The following is a 25853-nucleotide window of genomic DNA, read 5'->3' on the forward strand; positions in this document are numbered from 1 at the left end:
ACTCTGTGATGACAGAGTACTTTCTTTTTCTTTTTGAGGCAGTGAGGTGTAAATTAGAAGGAAGACAGCCTTGTCAGCCAATTCCTGTTTTCTCTCCTCATGAATATTCAAGCTAAAGAGAGGCTTTTACCTGAGGCCAGCAATTTCCTATTTTTCATGTGATATTATTCCAGGGAGCTTGTTTTGAGGAGAGCTCTTCTGCTTTGCAGACCTGTTTTCTAGCAAGGTTCTTTCTTGCCTGGCAGTCCTAGCACTGTAGTCATTGCCTGTTGCCTCATCGCATACAGGCAAAGTTGCAGCTTCAGCAGGCTAGCTGAGATGATTTACTGATCTTTCATTTTGGAGGGAACATAAATGGCTTTATTAAAAAGCAGGGAGCGTGAACAATTAGCATCTGCAAAACACAGCTAGTGTCAAATTAAATGGAATAGAAGCATTTGTATGTTGGATAGTTTGCAGAGATGGTTATAAAATGTACAGGCAAAGTTGGGCAGAGTACAGTTGGCAACCAGGCTCAAAAAACCCTTCACTGTGTACAGAACTTTCCGGGAGCTTTGTCATTTCAACTTCTGATTGCTTGTAAGGCAAAAGGATACTGACAACACGATTTTCATGTAACATATGTCAGCTAACAGTTGGTGATTGTAAGTCGAGGGCAAATTTTGAGGCCAGAATCATAGATCTTAATTTGACCCATGGATAAGCTGAGAGTCATTTCACAGACAGAGTAGAGCACCAATTCTGCCACAGGAGATCCAGCCATTTTGCTACGGTTTGCCCGCTTATTATTTATTTATTTATTTATTTACAGTATTTATATACCACTTTTCTCACCCCTAGGGGGACTCAAAGCAGTTTACACATAGATAATGGCAAAAATTCAATGCTTAGTCATTCAAGTCAAAAACTGTGTTGTGGCTGAGAGAGTAGAGATGGAGTTGCTTATTTTAGGTTCCCTTGAGATGAACCAAGCTCTTGAATTTCATCACTCTACTCTGAGAAGGAGGTGGTTCCTTTTTGTTAAGAGTTTTTTTTATTTATTTCATATCAAAAGCATTGCATAAATTAGTATGAAACTGATAAAAATAGAAAGAGCACAAGTGGCTAAATATCTTTTGACCAAAAACGGGCAACAGCAACCGCATTTTCTGTAACCTCCAACAACTCTTTCTCTGTACATGAGGCAGGACATTGCGAACAAGCATACAGATGCAGAGTTGTCGGTTCTGCTCCACAGTCGCACAAGGTGGAGGATTCTTTTAGGTAGTGCCATTTTGCCAGGTTGTCTTTTGATCTGCCCACTCCACTTCTGAGTCTGTCAGGGACTTCCAAGTTTCCCATTCTTGGATTATATACAAATAATAGAGCATGACAAATGAAAACATGAAATCTAATTGATAATGGTAGCTTTTATTCTGTTCAGAGCAAAACACTCACAACCCACTCAAATGTAAGGACATTTAGAAGTGAGTTATGATTTGTCGCATTAGGTTAATTTAAGCCATCTTGGAGCTTGTTGATTATTTTAGGTGGTGTGGCTAGTCCAAACCACAGATAGAACATCATTTTATTTCATTTTTAAAACATCCATTCCTCCTTACCAAAAAACAAAACAAAACAAAAGACCATTCCAGATCTACATTCGCTTGTTGTTTACTTTCATTTCTAACTCGCTCTGGGTTTGTGCCTTTAGAAGAGTGAGGAAGCCAACTGGACAGAGAGTTATCTTTTTTCCATTGCTCTTGTGCCCCGCGGGGAGGAAGGATCTGCATAACCAGTGGAAAAATTAACTCCTTTTTATGAAAGCTACTAGAAAAACAACTTTTTGAGTTATGAGCAGAAATTAAAGGACCACCTAAGAAGGAAAAGAATGATACTTTGTCTATACCTGTGGAAATTTCAGTGTTAGAAAGGAGATAATCCTTGATCAATGTGTAAAAAGGATGGTTATAAGAATTTACTTTATGGTATAAATAAAGTTTATTATTATTATTTAAAAAAATTACTGTGTGGATTCCTTCTTTTTGAAAATGTATCTTTACATGGTATGGTTTATAATAGTTCTAACGTCTCCTTGATAGCTAGCCTTGATTTTGTTCTGTTTTGAAGTTGTTTCAAATATGCACTCCTTTTTAGTCATAAAATGCATGTCTCCTGTGGGTATGTTATCTCTTTTGTGTCGTACAGAGATAATAAGGAATTCAAGTGCTTAGTTCTCTTGCCTGCAGGGTCAAAAACATTGCTCTCCATCCAAACTCACCACATTCGGCTCTTCTTATTCTGAGAGTTTGAGGAGTGATAGAAGTCTCTTGTTTATTCCAGTCATCCCAGTTTGTGTAACTATCTTGTTGCCCCCTCCCTAAAACAATGGGTTATTTAATTCATTTTAGTTTCTATTCACAGACTGAAGGTCAAGAGCATATATAGTGTCAGCATGTGTTGTTCTAACTTCTTTCTGATATGTAGTTTCTCCATTTACTCTCACTTTCAGAGCTAAACACATTCTTGCATTACATATACATCAGCGGTTTCATCAGCCATGATTAACTAAAACTGCACATTATGAATTCTCTTCTAACCTTGGTTGCAGATCATATGCCCTTGAAACATACCTCCTGCCACACCTTTCCGGAAGTGTATCTGAGAACATTATGAATCCCACTTTAAATTGCTATATGTATTGTCCCCTGACTACCTCAAAGGAACACCTTGGTGAGTGTATGTATACCAAGGGCTTCCAAAGCTGTTGATTGGTCTTTGGGAGCTGCCCAATCCCTCCACCAGCAATATCTTTGTCTTCCGATGGATGATGAATGATGATGAAGAGGCAAGACTGACTTAATAGTTATTCAAGGAAAGGCCAGGGAGTTCTTTCTTCTAACATCTGCGTAAGCCAGTTATTCGTAGGAGCTTGTAAGTTTAGTTAGTGATTGATGTTCTGTTTAATTTTGAAGAACAATCATTTCTGAACTTATCTCATCCTACCATATGGGATATTTTAGTAATCTAGAACCATGTTTGTTGCAGAATACATATAGAGGTAGACTGATACGTTAGACATGATCATCTGAAGAGTTTGAAACAACTTCCCCAAATTTCAGCCACCTCCCTTTTACAGTTTTTGTTAATAAAAGAAGAGCAGCAACAGATAAAACAAAGGATTGGAACAAAAAAACAAAACCAGCTACCTATTGGAAGTTGCAGGGAAGCTGGTATCAGTGCTTGAATAAGAACCTGTGCAGAGGTGAGAGGGAAACAACTGTATGCCTCCTTCATCCTGCCTATGAAACCAGGAGATACTGAAGTCATGAGAGACAGAGATGAAAGGACCCTGTGCAGATAGCTACATATAATTCGCCATAAAGCAGCTGAAGTCATTATTTAAATAGTGTGCCCAGGACCAAACAAAGAAACAGTGCTAGCAATCTTCAAGCTGCACATTGCAGAAAGAACTCTTTGCCACACTGTTGGTGAAATAAATCGGCACAGCCTATGACAAGTCTTCCCTAAGTCAAAGTGGAAGAGCCCCTTAATACTAATGAGTGGAAATCAAGTATTGACTTACTGCTCCTTGAGAGATCAGAATTGTAATACAGAATATATGAAGCCTTGGAGGAACCACAGCATCCAGTCTTGGGTTGCCAGCCACTCCAGAGAAACAATAAACCTGAAGAGGATGTTTGCAGTGTCTAGGTACTTCAGGTTTACCGGCAGAGAAGGTTGTATTTCAAAATATGCAGATTTTTGTTGAACAGCTTTGAAAATGGTACACACCAGGGTCAGAGTTAACAGAACTTCTGCTGACCAGATACCTGAACATGCTGGCATCATTCAGCTGGTTAAGCGCTCTCTCTCTCTCTCTCTCTCTATATATATATATATATATATATATATCCACTAATATATACACATAAACACACAGAGACAAATGTTTTTTGTAGGGGCACAGCAGATGCAGACGCTAGCTGCCAATGTATCATATGTGGAAAAATGGCAGGGAATTATAATTCACATTTCCAGCAGATTTGCTTTCCTTGTCTATGGAGTTGTCGACTCAGAGAACAGTCCTTCATTGGGAGTCAGATATAACTGGTTTCTTACTGGAAAAAAGATTATAGCATGACATTTTTAATGCTAATTTTCCTGTAAATAAATGAAAATAACTCTTTTTCATCACATTTTTGTGCTAACTTGCTAAGTAACCTTCTATCAGTTTGATTATTTTACCAGGTGCTAGTTTCTAAAAAAAATCATTCTGTAATATGTAGAACAGACCAGTTTGCAAAATATGACTGAAACTGAATATGAATATTAAAAACTAGTGTCTCCTCTTTTAGCCATATTTCTGTATTTACTGGGTCAAGAATGCATATATACATGGCCAATCAATATCAGCTGAGATAAAATTCTTCAATGTATAAATATACTTGGGGTCTTCTGCCCTGGACTCTTGCATTATTTTTTGGCATACATGGTGATGAAGATCGATATACTACCTTGATTTGACACAAAATAGCAATAAGTCAGAAGATCAGTGTATACAGGCTTGTTTGGGGATGCAGAAGAGGAAATTACAATCCTGATTGTTGGGGGACAGCAACTATTTTAAGTTACTTCGTTAAAAAAGGAAATCCCAAAACAATTTCAGAAAAGAGAATTCCAATGTTTTGTGGCCACTGCCTGTGGTTATTTCTGCTTTTCTATGCAAAAAATGTATCTGTTGTTGCATAGGTTGTTCTGTTCTTGTCAACTTGGCATGCCAGCTTTGGAAGCTTTTGTGTTTCCTAATTTCATGTTTGCTTGTTGCCTTGCAATATGTTCTCTCCAGATTAAACCTTAGAATAAAATTTAACATTCCACTGAGTTTTTTTTTTGCTTCAAAGTGGGAATTTGTAGAAGATTGTTTTACATAAATCTACTTGAATGTATGTGTCTTGAAGTCACCTGTCAATGTATGGCAACCCCGTGAATTTTTTGGAGGTTTTTAAGGCAAAGAATACTCATAGGTTTTGCCATTTCCTTTCTCTGAAATACATAGATTACAGATCTACTGACTTTTGTGTAAATCCATGCAGATTCACTATTCAAACCATACATTTTCTACATGTTTCCAGCTAAGTGCAGAACCTGATATTGTGGGAATTGTGTGGGTGCTGCAAAAACAACAGTTCCACATCTCCCCAGATTCAGAACTAGTGGTGTCTTTGGATTTCAAAACTGGAAGAAGACTGGTGATTTCTGTGGAATTGGTCTTATATTTTCCCCAAAGCACAGCTTCTTTTTCATTTTACATGAACATTTGTATTGAATGTAGCTCAGAGCTCCACAGCAACAGAAGTTAGGGTGTTTGAGAGCAAGAAAAGAGGAAGAGAAAGGCAACATGATGGGCCAAGCCTCAATACTCATACTGTGCCCAGTTGCAAGATGTCAGTTCTGTTTTGCTTTTAATGACCGTTTTCAAAGATGCAGATACTGCAAAGTTTTAAATCCAGGCACACAACCTTGGTTGAGCTAGTTTGATGGCACCAAATGTTCACAAACGTTCAAACTATTCAAACAACAAGCTGGTGAGATGTCTACATTTTGTGAAGAATGGGAGTGGTTTTGATGGCATTCAAACCCCAGATACAAGAATAGAATAGCCTTGTTGAGATTGAAAGCTGATTGCTAGAGCATCCTCATAGGGTGTAGTTGAAAGAAATATGCAGAAAGTACAGTGAACTGATAAAATGGTAGCCATACTCACTGAGTCTCATGGTGCAGTTGGCTATTCCATAAGAATCATAGCCAAGAAAAACATATCTGGCTCTGGCTGAAAACACTATCCCTGGGCCTCATATTTCACTTTGCCTATTCATCTATATAAATAGAAATGTAATGTTAGTTTGTGGGATTAACATAACTCAAAAACCACTGAAAGAATTGACACAAAATTTGGACACTACACCCCTAACAGACCAATGAGTGACCATCACTCATAAGCCCTTCCCAAAAAACATCAGAAAGGACTTTAAAACCCAAGAAAGCTAAATGATGATACAGCGCGTGCATAAAAACGACAGCTCCCAGGATTCCCTAGACCAGGCCCTTTAGGGGAGGAGGATGCTCCAAATGCACTGCTTCCAAGCTGCAAGCTTGCTTCTCCTTGGATTTCTTTGAGAGCATTCCAATCTATACCTATTTCCTATTTCCTATTCCTGGACTGCAACTCCCAGCAATCCTCCAGATAGATAAGATATATAGATTAGATAGAGATAGTTAGTAGGTAGAGAGATCAATCAATCAGGAGGACTGCTGGGAGTTGCAGTCCAAGAATAGGTAGAGAAGGAAGAAAGGAGAGAAAGAAAAAGGGAGGAGAAGGGAAGAAAGAAAGAGGAGAGGGAAAGAAAAAAAGGGAAGGGCGGAAGGAAGGAAAGAGGGAGGAAGGGAAGGAAGGAGAGAAAGAAGGAGGGAAAGTTGGCCACAGCAACATGTGGCAAGTACAGCTTGTCTTTATAAATAAAAATGTAATGTTCATTTGTGGGATTAACATAACTCAAAACCACTGGATGCATTGACACCAAATTTGGACACAATACACCTATCAGGCCAACGAGTGACCATATACACATATACACAAATGTATATGCACATACACACACACAAAGCACCTATACACAGACTGGGCCACAGCAATGCATGGCAGGGGACGGCTAGTCTCTAATAAATAAATAAGTAAGTAAGTAAAACCTGTGGTTTGAGTTTGGAGTTTCCTTGTTTTTGTTTTGTTTTGTTTTTGTTTTTGTTTTTTTGTTCTCCTTATAGATGCAGGGACATGTAGGGCCTAATACCATAACACACATATACACACACAAAGCACATATACAAGAGGGGGAGATACAAAACTCCTCTTACAGGTAGCAGCCACATGTTTGTTATGGCATCTAATTCTTGCCTAAGTTGATAACATGTAGAAAATGTATGGTCTGACTGGATTTTACAGAAATGTTAAGTGACTCAGAGTAAGTCCCATCTGAGAGCATGTTTGTAAATATTTCATCTGAAAGCTGAAGAGGCGCTTTCTTATCTTGCAATATTTTTATATGTGTTCCTCAGTCCACATACATATGCATCCATTAATAGATATATCTGGGAAGCCGTCACCATAATCATGGGAATTTGTCTGCAGAACCACTGCCTATCAGCATTGTCAGATAACCATGTAGTTCAGTTGGATCGGATTTCTGCATTAGCGGTAGATTTTCCCTAATAGTTCAGAAAGGGAAAGAAATAGAACCTTCAGTCATAAAGACATCCTGTCCCATTCTGAAAGGAGATCCCTGTGCTTAATTAACTTCATAAATTAGCTGTAGCTATAGCACCATCACTTTGCCACCAAATGGAGGTAATATAACTCCTCTGATCCTTTCTGCCATGGTAATGGATCCCAGCCATCAATTAATGTGCCCTTGAGCCTTTCCATTTGGCAGCATTATGGTCGTGAGGAAGCTGATGTGCAGACAAAGTTGACAAAGGAGTGCTAAGCTGTGAAATTATCGATAGCCTCAGAATTATAGCAGGTTCTACGACTTTTTTTCCTGGTTATGCTCTTATCTTTTTTTACCCATGTTCTCATATTTAGAGTCCCCCCTGATTCAACTGAGGCCTCTGAAGAACCGTCTACTTCAGACCCAACATCCCTGGAAGGTGGCAGTGTTGACAAGTGATGTTGAAGTGGACTGGCTGAGAATTGTTTGTTGTTGTTGAATGCCTTCAAGTCGACTTTGACTTATGGTGACCCTATGAATAAGAGACTTCCAAGTTACCCTATCCTCTGCCTTCTGTCTCTAAGATAGAAAATCTACAAAAATGCACACCTTTCTCCTTACCTTTTATAAAAACCTTGTTAGTTTTTTTTTAAAAAAAAAATCCAAAGTAGCGTACAGTCTTTCTAAAGCAAAACAATCACATTATTGGTATAAAGAATAATGGTATAGCCTGCCAGCCATTCCACCAAAGGAAGGAGAAGGAATTGCATTTCTTCTCATTATTATACATCTAATCAGGTGACATTATTTGTGGGGATAGGACAGATGAAAGGACAAACTAAACAAAGAAGGGAGGGACAGTGCTGGGATTCTAGTTGTTTCCCAGTTCTCATTTGCATGTATCTTGAAAGACTCCACTGGTAAACAGCATATATTTTTTAAAATTCTAATTTCTGAATTTCCTCATTATATGTTTTTAGATAGAAGTATATTTTTATTTCTTCTTCTACAAGGAGTAAAAAAAGTTTTTTACATTTTCTATCTAATAATACTAATAATATTAATGATACTAATAATAACTTTATTCTTATACCCTGCTACCATCTCCCCAAAGGGAATTGGAGTGGCTTACAAGGGTACAAGCCCATGTTACAATAAAAACAGCATTAAAATCAATTAAATAAAAACACAATGAGGAAAAACATAATGAGGAAATTCAGAAATTAGAATTTAAATATATGTTTAAATGTTTTGATATAAGTGTTTAGATGTTTAGATATATTCACTAAACATTAAATGTTCAGATATAAACAATCATTAGTAAAACAATGAGCACTTAGATGAATGAGCTTTTGGCTGAAGTTCTGATAGGAACAGGTGCATCTAGTGCCATAGAAAGAATGTATTGTGTAAAGTCTATAGATCTCATTTTCTCCTCCTTCTCAGATTTAGTCTGACTAGTACACACTTAACTCCAGTGAAAACAGAGAAACAAGAATAGTATGCAGCTTTTTAAAAAATAGCAACTACCAAAATATCGCAGTTAGCATGGTCATGTTCTGAAATTTGTGCAGGACTGACAAGTGAATCCATTGGTTTTCCAAGTATCCCTGCATCATAGTTGCAAGGGCATTTGTAGTAGTAGTAATAGTAATAGTAGTATTTGAGCATTTATATCCCGTCTTTCTTCTATTATGGAATTCATGGCAGTATACATGGGATTCTTCAGCGGTTACATATCTAGATACTAAGAGAATCTTGGCTTCATTGAGGTGGTGGCATTATAAGGACTTCGAATTAAATTTATGACGACTATGTTTGACACATTATTTTCTCTTGGCTAATACCATTTATTTTAAGGATATCACTGTGGGCTGTTTGTTGAAGAAACATTTCACAGTTGCTCTAAAATACACACGAAGCTTTAAAAAAATAATGTGAACATTCAAATATACGATTCTATGTATATTGGTTGCCGCAGATTTGGTAGAGGACAAGGCTCAATAGTCGAGCAAATGCTTTACAAGCATGAAGTCCAAAGTTCAAATTGTGTCAACCTTTTTTTTTTTTTGAGTATTTGTAGAAACAGAGGGTATCCTGTACAAAATCAGTCTCTGTTAGAATGACTGGTGAGAGGGAAGGGCAGAACATGCTCCAGCTGTACCAGGTTAGCATTTCAGAGGCACCAATTCATCCAATGCTTGCTTATTTGCAGGCTGAAGAGACCGGCTATGTCATGGCAACAAGCCGTAGATTGATGTGTGTTCAGCTTCTCAGATGCATGATACAGATCCTTTTACAAATAATTTCTCTGTACACTGAAAACAAAGAGGGGAATCCAGAGGGAGAGCAAGAGCTAGTCTTTCTGGAGGCACTTGTCCCTGGATATACATTTGAGGAGGTGCCTCAAAATCGTGTCTTGCTGGGACAACATATCCAGTTCCCGTGGAAATCCAAGTAAGTTTGTCAGAGAAGCAGCACTGGTTGAGGGCCAGAGGAACACCCAGCATTTCCACGTCACAGTATGGTCAATAGGAGTTTCTTGACTCGCCTCTGTGCTAGGAAGAAGGACTCGATGGGCTTCAGCTGGGGACCTGACTTGGAGTTGCAGAGTACGTGGCAGCCATGACATCCTTGACAAGGTGTACATCCTGGTTACTCAGCTGGCTCTGGGACAACCACAGATGCTGGAGGACTTGCTTGGCAGTCAGGCACTGATGAGGATCAATATAGAACATCTTTGATACCAGGTCCTTGGCTGTCTCAGAAACTGTGTCCCAATTCCCTTTTTTGAGTGAAAATTTGTCCCCACCTATCCGAGTAAGGATTTCTTCAGGGGTGTCACTGGGCCCATTGGCAAATGGAGTATACCAAGGGCCATGTCAACATCGTGCAGAAGAGGATCCGTAAACTCCAAATATCACGAGCTGCATCATATCCTTGACATTTCAAAACTTCTGGAGCCACAAAGTTGGCAGTATAGCAGAGGGTCATGAGGAGCCCATTGTCCGCTCTCAGCAGCTTGGCAAAGCCAAAGTCACAAATACTAATGGATTCAGGATTTACAGAAACATCTACAGAGATGATGTTGCAAGTTTTCAAGTCTCTGTGAACCACCCCTTGGGAGTGAAGGTATTCCACAGTCTTACAAATTGTATGCAGGACAGAGCTAGCTTCCTTTTCAGAGAAGTATTTCTGCTTGAGGATCCTGTCTAGCACCTTACTGCCTCTCATTAACTCTTTCACCAGATAGACATGCTTGCCATCATCATACGCATCCTTTAGCATGATGATATTTGGGTGCTGCCCAAACCAACTATCTCTATCTCCTCTGAGGAACTTTTCTTACTTTCGTCGATCACTTTTACAGCATATTCTGTGTTCGTTGCCTTGTGTACACAGTGCTTGCATACTGAGTAGGAACCTATGCCAATGGCCTCCTTCACTATGTAACAATTGGCTGGGTGCCTCTTGAAAAGGGATCGCAAGAGACTCTCTGCTTCAGTGCTCAAGAATTGGGCCATGCCCACTTCGCTTTGAGAATGAGGGTTGTTGTCTCTTTCTGGTGATTTCCTTGGAAAGGCAGGGCCCTCGTCAGCATCTCAAACATTAAGACCCCATTTTTGGTGTAAAGTTGCTGGAGTTTTGCAAAGACATCATTAATTTTGTGCAGACCCATATAAACATGGGTACATGGAAAATGGTATTTGTGTACAAAAATGTGTTTTCACAGTAGAAATATTCGGAATGTGTGAAAATCATGCAAGGTTCTCACACCTGTGCCATTTTTCCGAGCCAGGTTGTCTAAGATCCCTTCCACAGAGCTGTATAAAATCCATATTGAACTGGATTATTTGGCAGTGTAGACTCAGATAGTCCAGTTCATAGCAGATATTGTGGATTATCTTCCTTGATATTCTGGGTTATATGGTTGTGTGGAAGGGCCCTAAATGTTGGGAAATCTCTTTTTACACTCTACCCCACCCTACCCCAGGAAGCAACACCAAATATTTTTTTCCATTCTTACAATTGAGCGAAATACAGGCCTGGGAAAAGGATCACACACAGAGATACTAGCTATGTCTTTGAAGTAATGTGTAGTCTGCCCCTGACTATGGGGAAAAGGGATGAGATGAAGCGTGATGTGTGTATCAGATACAAAGTCCAGCAAGCATATGAAAGTAACTCTGTGAATAGATAACACCCTGCTCTAGGAAACCTTTCATGAGTTCTCCTTTGTAATCAGTATTTAATCTCTCCTTTCCTCGTATCCTTTTATTTTGTTTCCGTGGTGTCAATGAGACTACTAGTGCCCAGTAAGTAGTTAATCTCGACACATTATTTTCTGTAGCTACAAATTAAATATTAGGAATGCCTTTTTTGTGTTTCCTTTTTATGACTTTTTCCTTAATGTAAAATGGAAATGTATGTATATGAGATATATATAGCAAAGGAGCTCTTTCCTTTATGGATTAGGTCATTTTAAAACGATTCAGGCTTCTAAACCTTTTCTGTTCTCAATAAAATTTGTTCCTATTTCGTACAGGAATCTCCCAAACTGTGATGGTTTGTAAAATAGAAGATTCCTAGAATCTCTGAGAATATGTAATAAACAGCATATTTGAATTTATGTCTGTCAAAGGCTACTTTTTTCACATGTGTTTAGGACAGCATGTGTGTGACAGAGATTGTTTAAAACACAATTATGTCCCTGGCAAGTATCTCATGTAACTTCCCTGGCTCAGCCTGATGGCATCCTTTTTACAAACCTGCACATTTTCATTGATTTATTGCTTTGTTCCAGAAACTGAACTTGTCACTTTCCCCTTCCTACTGGGATCAGGAGAGCATTCTGAGGATGGGGAAGGCTATCATAGACTTTCTTATATTTTCAAATGATTTCTCCCCCAGAAGTAGCATGCCTCCCATCTCTATATTTTGTCACTGATGGGACTCAGGGGTTTCCATGGCTGTGATAGATGGAGATCTAGATATATTGCTTCAAGCTTGGGTCTGGTTTATTCTGTATATTCCACTTTCCTATAGCAATAACCAAAGTGGTTTGCATTTTTTTTTAAAAAAGGAAGCCATTCTTTGAAAAAAAAAACCCAGATAAGATCTTAACAACAAAGTGTTGGAATTAAAAACATAAAGAAGGATGCTACATCCTGTAAGCAACTAAACATGTTATGGATTCTCAAAATGTATTCTGTTGTTGTTGTTGTTTATTAGTCCAGTCACTTCTGACTCCTCATGACCTCATGGACCAGCCCACACTAGAGCTCCCTGTCAGCTGTCACCACCCCCAGTTTCTTCAGAGTTGAGCCAGTGACTTCAAGGAGACCATCAATCCATCTTGCTCTTGGTCCGCCCCTCTTCCTTTTTCTTTCCATTTTATACCAGCATCATTGTCTTCCCTAAGCTTTCCTGTCTCCTCATTATGTCACCAAAGTATTTCATCTTTGCCTCCAATATCCTTCCCTCTAGTGAGCAATTGGGCATTATTTCCTGAAGTTTGGACTGGTTGGATCTTCTTGCGATCCAAAGCACTCTCAGAATTTTCCTCCAGCACCACAGTTCAAAAGCGTCTATAGTCTCTCACTCAGCCTTCCTTATGATGTATTCCAGGAATGTGAAAATTAAACTGAGACAAAATGTAATAACTTCTGCCAAAATGGAGGAGATCATTCAGCCCTGTGTCTGTTCTTATTTGGGTAGAGCCCGTGTCTTCTCTCTGTGATAAGCTTCTGAAAGGTGTCCTCCAAAGTGTTGTAGTCCTCTCATCATATGCCTGTTTATGTATTTGATGAATGCATTTGAGATGGATTGGGCATGCTTTCCGTTGCTTCCAGAAGAAGGAGCCAAACCAATAGACTCCCAGTTACTAGCAATGACATTTTAAAATTAATTTTTATTCAGAAATAAAGAAAAACAAACTAAATAAAAAAGCAGATTTTCTAATATATAAAATTCAACCTACTACATGTAACATATAATCTCACTTATTACTACACTAATAAACACATACTGGACACACAGCTACTAAAACTACAATACAAAACTTTATTACGATCACTGACCAGCACAACTAAAACTATCATATGAACCTCATACTTATTATCGGCCCTTCCACGCTGCCCCTTTATCCCAGGATCTGATCCTAGATTATCTGTTTATCCCAGGCTATCTGGCAGTGGGAACTCATATATTGCAGTTTAAATCAGATAATCTGGGATCAGATCCTGGGATAAAGGACAGTGTGGAAGAGCTCTATGTTGATTTTTACACCTTATTATCCTGGTCTCTATTCATAGAATCATAGAATCAAAGAGTTGGAAGAGACCTCATGGGCCATCCAGTCCAACCCCCTGCCAAGAAGCAGGAATATTGCATTCAAATCACCCCTGACAAATGGCCATCCAGCCTCTGCTTAAAAGCTTCTAAAGAAGGAGCCTCCACCACACTCCGGGGCAGAGAGTTCCACTGCTGAACGGCTCTCACAGTCAGGAAGTTCTTCCTAATGTTCAGATGGAATCTCCGCTCTCTATTCATAATGCTATATAACAACACTTCTATTTGTAATAACATTTTGCTAATTCAGAAATCCAATAGTTGAAGTTTGCCCCTATAGTTACTGTGAAAAGGTGGTAAACAAATCCCAGTCTTTCTTAATTAGAGATTTCTCCTTGATCAGCATCTCTGGCAAGAACATTATAGCTAAAGATGAAGACAAACCTCCTGGAAATGAGACCTCTTTGATTACAAAAGAGATGACTTTGGAGGTTTCTGAACAGAGGGTGAGTGTCCATCTCTCAGGCGTACTCTATCAATATATTCATTCACTAGCACAAGATTGAACGAGATAGATCTTGGGGTTCCTTCCAGTTTTGGAGTAGATGAGTCACAGGAATTTGAATATCACTCCTTCAGCATTGTCTTCTAGGAATTGATTAAATTTTTGCCAGAGGCCATTTCAATGTGGCCAGTCAGCATGCTGAATTTTCTTCAGTCCCGGTGGATTCTGCAATGCAAAAGTAAGTCATTAAGCACTCATTTTGCATTTTCTGGTCAAAGAGTCTGATCATTTTGTCCATTTCTGGAAAAGCAAGCATGAAAGAACAGACGTATCAAAAATGCAAACTACCTATATGGACATATGTAAATCTAAAAATAGTAATAAAAAACCCCAAGCAACTGGGTCAGCTTACCAATGGGTCAATGTTACTAGTGTGCTTTATCTCATATAAAAAAAGGAACTATTCCCTTCTGTGAGTAAAGTGGCAGAAGGCATGAGCTTAGCTCATCCTGGGAGAACCAAAAGAAGCACAGACTCCCTCTATTCTCCTTGCCACAGCTACCCTTCTGGCATTTTAAAATGTCTGGGTGTAAAATGGCAGCAGTTACCAGGGGCAGTTTCCCCTCCTGAGGTGACATTGGGCCTTTTCCCTTCTCTGTGGAATTATCCTCAACTTACGCACAGATCATATCAAAATCCATACTTTTGGCCCTAAAACCTGCCCTTGGCTTATACATGAGGTTGAGTTATACATGAGTATATGCAGTCATATTTTAATGTCCTTGCAGCAAGGCAGGATTCATTCTAGATTCCAATTCTGATCATTTTCTTCTATGCAGAAAACTCAGTCTCAGTAATGTGGAAAAACCCTCTAATAATAATCTTACAAAGCACCATCAAATGGTTTTAAAATGTATTTCTTTCTTTATTTGTTTTAATTTCATGCTTACCATGTGAAGATGAACCAGCCAAGATTCATATGCCTACTTTTTTTCACTGACAGGTTTTATACAGCTTTCTAGAAGACTGTTGTAAGCTGATGTAATAAAGGGGTACTAATACTTCTGATACTGAAGAAGTACAAATTCATACAAGAGTTTCTACTGTGTGCAGAAGCTTCATTTTCATCTTGTGCCAGTGTCAAATTTAAATACTTTGATTACACTAGCTTTATTACAGTAGAAGCACTTCTATATTGTCAAAGGATTTGTATTTGCTTCACCAACATGCTCCTTTTTCATTACAACACTAGGTAGTGCTTGTGTAATTATTCTTGCAGAATAACATTATTATTATTATAACTTTATTTGTACCCCGCTAGCATCTCCCGCAGGACTCGATGCGGCTTACATAGGCCAAGGCCTCAAAACACAATACAACAGTACAATACCTAGAGCAAATTAAAACAGTTAAGCAGAAATAAACAACAGCAATAACAATACATCGAAACATCAAGACAATATAAAACTGGGCCAGGCCAGAGAATGGGTACAAGATTAAAAGTGCTGATGTGGCAGGAGGTATGTAGGATTATAAAGTAAGTGCGGTGTGCGGTGTGCAGTGATCTTAGTTCTATTAAAGTGTTTCTAGGACTTGGTATTGGGAGTTCCTAATCTGAAAAGGCACATCGGAACAGCCAGGTCTTCAAGTTCTTTCTGAAGACTGCCAGCGAAGGGGCCTGTCTAAGGTCTTTTGGGAGGGCGGCCACCACAGAAAAGGCCCTGTCTCGGGTTCCCACCAAGCGCACCTGCGACGTGGGCGGGATCACGAGCAGGGCCTCTCCAGATGACCGGAGTGAGCGTGTGGGTTCATAGACGGAGATGCGGTCACGTAGGTAGGGTGGTCCCAAACCATTCAGGGCTTTGTAGGTAAGCACCTGCACCTTGAATTGGGCTCGGAAGATAAACGGCAGCCAGTGGAGCTCCTTGAACAGGAGGGTTGACCTCTCTCTGCAGTGAGCCCTACTAGTATGGCATGTAGGTCCATGAAATCCATAGAAGGTTTGAACTCGGACTCTTTCTCCCATACAAGAGTTTAATACAATTACATTTCTTTTAAGAATCTTCATTTGCAATTCAGAACAATCTCCGTATCCACAGGGGAAAGATTCCCGGACTTTGTGTAGATATGAGAAACCACTGACAAGAGTGAAACCTGTTGAAATGAAGCACAGGAAGACTAGAATCATGCTGGAAGACTGTGAAAATGCCTAAAGGGAACGTAATTTGGCAGATGTGCATAAATAAAATGGTGAACACTAGTCTCACAGATAGTGGGGTCATACTGTATAACTTTGCTTTGCAAAATTAACTCCCAGTCTGGATATGAGATGGATTATCACAAACTTCCCTTTCCTCTAAACATCTTCTCTCTGGCAGCATTAACTTTTCTTCTAAAGGCATAAAATAGTTCAGTGTTGGAGCAAAGACAGCTTTCTGCCTCCTTTTTGAGGAAAAGTATCTATTGGAACTCTAGTCCAGAGCAAAATGCCATTAAGGTATTATTTAGCCCAAATATATATGTAAGGAGTGGTTCTGATTGCAATAGCTTGATCTAACTTTCAAGTTGACATCTGATGAGGCATTCTGCTATATAGGCTAATAACAGCTCTATTGGTCGTCACAATTTAAATCAGGGCTGCTTGTGGCCATCTTAATGGTATTCAGGGCCGTAGTTGGGGGGGGGGGGGGTTAAGGGTTCTAGCCCCCCCCCAAAGGTTCTACCTACTCCCCCCCCCCCCGAAACCTGGTTTACTCAAGATTTCTACTGGTTAACCAAGTTATGAGTAAACCAGGTTTCCTTTTTAACCTGACACCTTTCAGGTCAGGGTTAAACTTTTAACCCTTCCCACCCCCCTGTCTACAGCCCTCATGGTATTGGACTAGAACTGCCCTTTGTATTCTCTTACTATTGATTATGCTGACTGGGGCTGATGGGAGATGTATTCCAGCAACATCTGGAGGGCCACATGTTCACAAGGCTAAACAAAATGAAGAAAGGATTGTAGTTTGCTGTGAAATCATCTGCATAACTGTTCAGCTGGATTCTTTCTGATTGATGTAAAATATTCAGCATCATTTCATTAAGCAGACGGGAGATTAGGATGATAATTGAGGGATATGAGGGTGGGAAAGGATATGATTTAACTGCTGGATAAAGTCATTCCTTCTGGATCAGTGTAACAAGTGGGTCACACATCTCAGCTATCTAAACCTAAGGAAGTATATATTGCATTGCCAATGACTTCAATTATGCAGAATTGAGGACTTTTGACCTCAGGTTCTCAGATACTGCCTGATTTTATGTTGCACTTGAATGCCTTGTTTTATTGTGATCTGTTTGTCATTGACTTATACAGCTCTAGGTCGGCCGCATTAACATTCCTGATATGCTTGCTCAGGCATCATAGCCTCTCATGTACATGAGTCTGTTCTCGAGCTGGGGGATATTTTGGGCTGCTGACTCATAGAATTCCCTCCTCACAGCGCTTGCGAGATTAACATCCTAACCCAACAATCCTAATTTTAGCTGCCCTCTTTGTTTCCTCATCTTGGCATTTTTGTGTCAAAACTAATCTTTTATATCTTACCTCCCACTCTGCTTCAGGCAGGAAATGTCTCTGCAATCAGCAGATAGTGGAAGCTGAATAGATTCCAGTTGCTATATTCCTGTTTCGCTTCCCACTTTTACAGTAATTTAAAATGTACAGTATTAAACAGTATTAAGCAATGTTGACCCACTCTTATCACTTTTGACACTTCCATGGCTGAAAAGTATTTCATGCAGACCCCCCTTTTCTCATTCATCATGCAAGCATATCCTAGATCCTACCTAAACTATATTTAGTGGCTACTTTTTTCCACATAGTCATATAAAAGCTAGCTGATATAACTATAGCACTTCAAGACTAAATGCAGTTTTAGCTATATCCAACACAGATTGCTTGAAGTAAATGGAACTTGTTAATTAATCCAAACTAAATTAAGTCCCATAGATTTTAATGGCTGTACTTTACTTAAGACTGATATTGAATTTAATCTTAAATTAGAAAATTGGTGTGTTAAGGAGATCTTTCAATATAGTAATTCACCAGATCATTTTAAGCACATGGCAAGTTGATAATCTGTCAAATTCCAGCTATTGTGGCAGCCTCCTGACAGTGGCTGGTTGGAGAACCTGTGAGCTTTGCAATCACTTGTATCAGCTCAGCCTGTTAATTACCATTTTATTTTATTTGAAGTATCCTGACTTCAAACTATAGATTATGTTTATGCAAACTGTAGCTAGTATCACTGCATCTTAGATTTCAGGCATTTATAAGCTCTGATTATTGAAAACCAAAAGTGATTTCTCATAGTCTCTTCATGGGCATGCTGGAGGAGAGAAGAACAAGTAGAACTTTTATTGTGATAAAACCTGCATTAGTTACTAGGGCTGTCCAAACACGGAAAAATTTGTTTCTAAACTCGATTCGTTTTTAGGGGTTTTTTGCGTTTCGTTATTTAAAAGAATTCTGAAATTTTCCTTTAAAAAAGTTCGATATTTACAAAATTTCAGAAATCATAAAACAATTACGAAACAATTACGAATCGATTACGAATCGATTCGTTAATGGCGGCCGCGATCGCGCAATACGCTAAAAAAACTTCAGAAGCTTCCCTCTCCCTCTGTTGTTGACTGTTGGTGTGATAATTATATTTTTTTTTCACTGAGGAAAACAAACAGCAACCCTAAAACTTGCACCAGACATGCGGAAATAATAATGAATCAATAACGAATCAATAACTAATCAATAACGAAACAATTACGAAACAATTACGAAACGAATTGGAAAAATTCGTTTCGTTTTTTAGTTGCTCCTGAATGGTTCAATATCGCTTCGTTATAAAAAAAAATAATGAATTTTTAACGAATTACGAAATTACGAAATGAAACCGCCCAGCCCTATTAGTTACACTTACAGTAAGCCCTTCACATTGACTGGAACTCCTGCAAAAGTGGGGAAATGTGAATTAAAGCTACTGTTGTTGTTTTTTTTAATTTTAGGGGAAACCTTTCTACAAATCTGAGGTTCCTCCAGCACAATTCTGTGTTCAGCTTCCAGTAGAGATTCCTAAAGATATATTAATCAAATCTGTGAATAATCAAATCCACAGTGTTGAACCTTGAAATGTGAGGAGCCAACTGTATAGTGAGAGAAGAGTGTTTATTAATTTTTACAGTGCGTTTTAAGTTTACCTAAAATCCTTCATGGAGTTAAGTGGAAAATCCCACCCTGACTTTTATTCCTCCCTCCACCTTTGTCCTGTTTTGAAGGGAAAGGAGCTTCCAGTAAGGACTGTTGTTATTACACTGAAACTCCCTCACCTATCCACCTTGTGTCTGGGTTTTAGTGTAAACATAATATAGTGACACTTTGTTACTCATTTTCCTGTGTCTCATTGTTTTTACTACAGTTCTTTGCCCAAATTCCATGGCTACATCGTTTATCTGTCCCAACATACCTCCCTCTATGATCTACCTCAGAGGTTAAGATCTTCACATGTGCGGTTGGTGGGGAAGAGAGACGAGGCCTCTCTCCTATGGAACTCCCTCCCCAGTGAAATTAGAGCAGCCCCCACCCTCCTGACCTTCAGGAAGAAACTAAAAAGATGGTTATGGGGCCAAGCTTTTGGATAGCAAGTTTTAGTGCTATAAGAGAATATGGGATAGGGAAATGACAAATGGAATGGCGTTGGATCTTGATTTTGGGCGGCGTGATTTTAATAATTGGTTTTAATGCACTTGTTTATTTTACTGTATACATGGTTATAGCATCAAATTACTACTTATCTGTAAGGCCTCTCTGAGTTCCCTTTGCGATGAAAAGGGTGGGATATACATTTAATAAATAAATAAATACTGTATGTACTGTCAGAATTCTCCATCTGAGATGTGCAGGTTTCTTTCCAGAATTCTTTGGATTATCATGGGAAAGACTCCTCATAACACCTAGTGTAATGCAGGGATATTCTGGGATTAGGAGGTGCCTGCTGGTCTTCTCCTGGCTGTATAGAATCAACATGTAAATATGCACCACTTTCAGCATTGATCCCAGTGCTGTCAGATCCATGTGCAATATTACCTCTCTCTGCTCCTTTTTTTTTTTTTTTACCAATAACCTTTTCATCCAGGGAGCAGAGAGAAGCTCATGCTTGCTGTGTCTCCCCAAAGTCTCTGGATTGAAGAATATGCTAGTCAGGGCAATCAGGCCAAAAACAGTAATTCTTCTTCTTCTTCTTCTTCTTCTTCTTCTTCTTCTTCTTCTTCTTCTTCTTCTTCTTCTTCTTCAGACCAAAAACAGTAATTCTTCTTCCTCTTCTTCTTCTTCTTCTTCTTCTTCTTCTTCTTCTTCTTCTTCTTCTTCTTCTTCTTCTTCTTCCTGCTGCTGCTGCTGCTGCTGCTGCTGCTGCTGCTGCTGCTAATAAGCGAAAAGTAAGAAGACTGCTGCATTCCCCTTCAGCAAAGACACATTCAGCTTGAGTGGGAGTGGCACCTTCTTTGTGCAGAAATAAACCTCTGTACATGCATGTGCATTCCATACATGCTCTCTCTGCTATGGATGCTAAAGCAAGGTAGGGCAGATGGGGCCAATAAGACATGCTGGGTAGTAAAACCAGCTATTCAGTTATTCATAGAATCAGAGTTGGAAGGGCTGTCAAGTCCAACCACCAATATATGTACTATTTAATACTCAGAAAACAAAAAACTGACAAAGTTTTAATATTATAACCATTTCTAATGTGACATCTGGATCTGTAATTGGTTAAGCGAATGAACCCAGAGGGTGCTCACCAATGCTTCCTCTTCATCCTGGAAAGAAGTGACGAGTGGAGTGCCGCAGGGTTCTGTCCTGGGCCCGGTCCTGTTCAACATCTTTATTAATGACTTAGATGAAGGGTTAGAAGGCAGGATCATCAAGTTTGCAGACGAGACCAAATTGGGAGGGATAGTTAATACTACAGAGGACAGGAGCAGATTTCAAAATGATTTTGACAGATTGGAGAGATGGGCCAAAACTAACAAAATGAAGTTCAACAGTGACAAATGCAAGATAATCCATTTAGGCGGGGAAAAATGAAATGCAAAGTTACAGAATGGGGGACGCATGGTTCAAGAGCAGTACATGTGTAAAAGATCTTGGGGTCCTTGTGGACAAGTTAAAAATGAGCCACCAATGTTGATGTGGCGGCAAAAAAAGCCAACGGGATTTTGGCCTGCATCAATAGGAGTATAGTGTCTAGATCCAGGGAAGTCATGCTATCCCTCTATTCTGCCTTGGTTAGACCACACCTGGAATATTGTGTCCAATTCTGGGCACCACAGTTGAAGGGAGATGTTGATAAGCTGAAATATGTCCAGAGGAGGGCAACTAAAATGATCAAGGGTCTGGAGAACAAGCCCTATGAGGAGCAGCTTAAAGAGCTGGGCATGTTTAGCCTGATGAAGAGAAGGCTGAGAGAAAACATGATAGCCATGTATAAGTATGTGAGAGAAAGTCATAGGGAGGAGGGAGCAAGCTTGTTTTCTGCTGCCCTGGAGACTAGGATGCAGAACAATGGCTTCAAACTACAAGAAAGGAGATTTCATCTGAACACTAGGAAGAACTTCCTGACTGTGAGAGCCATTCAGCAGTCGAACTCTCTGCCCCGGAGTGTGATGGAGACTCCTTTGGAAGCTTTTAAACAGATGCTGGATGGCCATCTGTTGGGGGTGCTTTGAATGCGGTTTTCCTGTTTCTTGGCAGGGGGTTGGACTGGATGGCCCATGAGGTCTCTTCCAACTCTGTGATTCTATGATCTATAGTCAGTAGGGTAATGGAGAAGTGGGGTAAGTTTACAGCTGCAAAAATGTTTTTAAAGCATATTCTTCTGGCTTTTGCTACCAGATATTTTTGTGTAACTGCTTTGATATACCTTATATTAGAGTCTAGGAAGCAAACAGTAAGGGTAGTGGGGCATTACCTTCATGATCTCTGACCTTACTGGGGTCAAGGACGTAACTACTGTTGGAAACAAGATACAGGCTTCACAGGACCTTGAGTGATTCATTAAGGCTCTTCATATGTCCTTAAACAATGAAGATAGCCTTAATGTACTCAAGGAAGATATTTAACCCACAATGTACTTTTTTGCACATTCAGAATCTACAACAGCGCTTTGATGTTGCTGTAGCAGAGGCAATGAGTCCACACTCTTGTCACATTTAATTTAATTTGACTTTTTGTCAATCAGTATCCCAAACACTTCTGTCCGCATATGCTGCTCCCTCCTCCAGAAACCGCAGACTCAGAGTATTTTTTAGAAGGAACTAAATTAAATTCTGCACTTCAACAGTTGCACCTGTGCATCCCTGCCACCCTCACCCACGCTGATAAGTAAATGTGCTGAGTTTTACCTCTGCTAGAAAATGAAATTAGCGAATTATTCATGTGAATGGATTCATGGACTTAGTAGAACAGATCTATTGTGGAAAAAGTTGGGGGGGGGGGGGGAGGGACTGAATGTAGGTCATTGGCCTGGAAGGGCAACATGACTTTTTGGTCCAGGGACAAGTCACAGCAAACCATTGCTTTCCAGGGTCCACTGGGGAGTGGATGCCTCCCACATTTATAAGCTTGTGGTATAAAGTTTGTATCTTTCTGACCCCAGAATATCACTTGCAAAAGATCGTGTGAAAAAGCTAGTGCATGAAAGAGCTAACCTAATCAGGAATTCCCGAGGACTTGTGTACATACTGCCTTTCTAAAGGATTACATGTACTTGTAGTTAGTTAGCACATACAGGAAATGTGTGTCATTCTCCAAGATAGAGAGACTGTTTGCTTCCTTTATTCTTTAAAAAATATGAGTTTAGGTGTCAGTTAATATAGTAGAGTCTCACTTATCCAACCTTCTCTCATCCAACATTCTGTATTATCAAAGGCAGTCTGCCTCCCACCCAGATCCACAGCTGTTTCAATACATTGCAATGTTTTGGTGCTAAATTAGTAAATACAGTAATTACTACATAATATTACTGTGTATTGAACTGTTTTTTTTCTGTTGATTTGATGTAAAATCTTTTGGTGCTTGATTTGTCTTTTGGTGCTTGATTTGTAAAATCGTAATTTGACGGTTAATCGGCTTTTCCCTAATCCCTCCTTATTATCCAACATTTTTGTTTATCCAACGTTCTGCTGGCCCATTTATATTGGATAAGTGAGACTCTACAGTACCTGAGAATCAGAAGATGAGAATCCTTACAGTGCATTGAATCCCATGAGCTCTTCATGTTCTGGCTGATGTTGTTCACTACCCAGTTAACTGTACTGCATGTGGGGAATCCAGTGTAATCCTCTTGCACTTTACTGTTAAATCAGAGCAAGAAGTATTTATAGCATAACATGACATGGCATGACATGGCATTCATCCATTCACATTGATTCTCAAGTGGTTTTCCTGCCTTTGGGTAAAAAAAAGGTGGCACACAAGGCTGCTAAGAATAAAAAATAAACATAAACAGAATTAAACAGTAATTACAATACAATGAAAAGTACACTAGTCAAAAAGAAAGAACTCCCCAACTTCCATACCCTTCAATGAGAACACAGCTCAACTGTCAAAAGCCAAACAGCAATATGGGTAGTGTAGACATCAAAATGAAAGCATTGCCCACTCATATAGGAACTCTGCCCCTCCCATGAAATTTCCTTTCAATCCCCAAATTTCTATTATCTCAGTAATGTAAACCTTTAGTTGGCAATTTAGAAAGACAATTTAGGTATCCCAAGGAAATGGGCAGGGAAAATTACCAAGAGAATGTGAACACAGTTAATGTAACAAACAGTGCAAGGGGTGGATAATTTCCATCATCTCTTTCTCTGCAATGTTATCAGTTTGGCTGATGGAAACTTTCATGGAGAAGCGCAATTCTCGTTTGGAAAGGCACTCCCTGACCACATTCCTGGGTCTATCTCAGGGAAAAAATGCCTTTGCCTGCCTACAGAAAGGCAACAGCATGTCCAGCCCATCATCAGGGAATTCTGAAGCCAGGGAAAAAATTCCAAGAATCATCATGCTTTTTTATTTTGTTAGAATGTTGTTGTTTTATTCTGTTTTGATGCTGTTGTTTATGTATTTCTGTGCTATATTTTAACTATGTTGATCAGGCTCATCCCCATGTAAGCCGCCCCAAGTCCCTTTAGGGAAATGGAAGCGGGGTTCAAAAATAAAGTTGTTGTTGTTATACCTAGTCCAAACCATTGCCATGCAACAATGCACAACTAAAGCATTTCTTAGAGATGGTCATCCATCCTCTGTTTTCTCATTGTCTCTGCCCCATATAGAGGATATGTATAGACCAAGACTAAGACCTCCCCTGATAATTTGGGCAGGTTTATTGGGAAGGATATAATCTCTTGTGAAACTCATCTCTAATTTGCTCAGAATTTGCAGGGTATTAATGGGACTTTGATAGGGAGACGTTTATTATTTCTGCCTCTTGTTGAAGAGTCAACCCCTATATTCAGTTATCTGGTCTGTAGGGAAGGTTCTTTCTTCACTTTTCACAGGAGTCTCAAACAGTGTTGTGCATTCTCTGAAAACTCACCCAAGTAAAACCAGACCCCGACTGTTTTTCAAACTCTTTGCCCAGACTGAGGACTGAAGAAAACTGGTCTGCTTCTTTCTCCCTTTATATAGAGCTTTTGTTGGAGGCAGTTGAACTTTTTTCATAGTTACTAATCACAAGGCCAGTTGCGAGTGAGACAAGTCCCTCCCTTCTCCGCTTGAGTCTTATTTGATTCAGAGCAGGAACTGTCATCATGATGACCAGTCAAGAGGTTTATAAAACCCTCTGCTGTCCGTTTGTTCAGTACCAAACGGAAAGCATGACCAACGATCCCATAGAGGCATGATTGTGGCTTCAGCCCTTCTCTGTTTATGGCTGTCAGTCCTGTGCTTTGTAAAATAAAGGTGCATGTGGGCAGAAGGCAGTGCTGCTCTGTGTTACGGGAAAAGGAAATACTGGTGGTTTGTCATTCCCCCCCCCCCCCTTTATTCACTTCTCATAAATGCACAAACTTATATCTGTATATCAGTAATTGAGGTAATTCTTTGGAAACAGACAGGTTTTCATTTTAACAAGCTTTCCACTTCACAGTTCTAATTGTATGCTGTGAAGTTTTGAGGGAAGTTGAAAGGGATAAAAATTCACTGTACATTCATATTCTGCCTGGTTCTTTCATCCTCGCACATATAGTGAAATGTCTCTTTCTAATTTCTGGCATTTAAGTAGTCATATTGTCGTGGTGCTTCAGAATGAAAATCTTTACATCTTCCTTTTTTTCAAAGCACCTTTTTACTTCTAGGAACAAGTACAGTAGCCTTCAGATTTGGCTAATTCAAAGTAAGAAGAAGGTGCTCAAAATATTGATTATTTTTTGCTTTGAGTTAGCTTAAATTGCTGTTGTCATATAACTACATCTTATTGAATGTATTTTTATAGTAACACACAGCATCGTCAAGGCTTTGTAGGACCTCAGAAAGCCCAGCTCTGATGAGAAGGAGATCTTTTGTCTCTACTACTACTTTCATTGCAAATATATTTCGGCTGTGAAAATTCAGTGCAGTCCTATTTTTTATTTTTCTCCGAACAGCACTCTAAATTCTGTCAACACGAAATTTGTTTCAATCATTTTTTAGTGTCTTTCTGAAATAAACCTGGACTTTATTTTAGCTGGAAAAATTCTCCATCTTCCAATTTCCCCCTCCTCCATTGATTGACACCGTT

The 25853-nt window shown here is 39.4% G+C and overlaps 1 protein-coding gene and 1 pseudogene across 7 annotated transcripts in view; one reads left to right on the top strand and one right to left on the bottom strand.

Moving 5' to 3' along the window:
* The window catches only part of ARHGAP26 (Rho GTPase activating protein 26), a 284817-nt gene that overhangs the window by 223616 nt on the left and 35348 nt on the right, over nt 1-25853 (top strand). Inside the window, exon 21 of one of the 7 annotated variants that reach the window (XM_060765185.2) lies at nt 7622-11877. The exons of the other annotated variants lie outside the window; for them this stretch is intronic. Coding sequence (XP_060621168.2) covers nt 7622-7706 — 85 coding nt within the window. The 3' untranslated portion in view covers nt 7707-11877. Of the gene's footprint in view, nt 1-7621; nt 11878-25853 lie in introns of those variants that run through there. 7 annotated transcript variants of the gene reach the window in all.
* On the bottom strand, nt 9765-10771 carry LOC137096457 (ribosomal protein S6 kinase 2 alpha pseudogene; annotated as a pseudogene).

This window comes from Anolis sagrei, chromosome 2, assembly GCF_037176765.1.
Source record: "Anolis sagrei isolate rAnoSag1 chromosome 2, rAnoSag1.mat, whole genome shotgun sequence".
NCBI classification, from domain to species: domain Eukaryota; kingdom Metazoa; phylum Chordata; class Lepidosauria; order Squamata; family Dactyloidae; genus Anolis; species Anolis sagrei.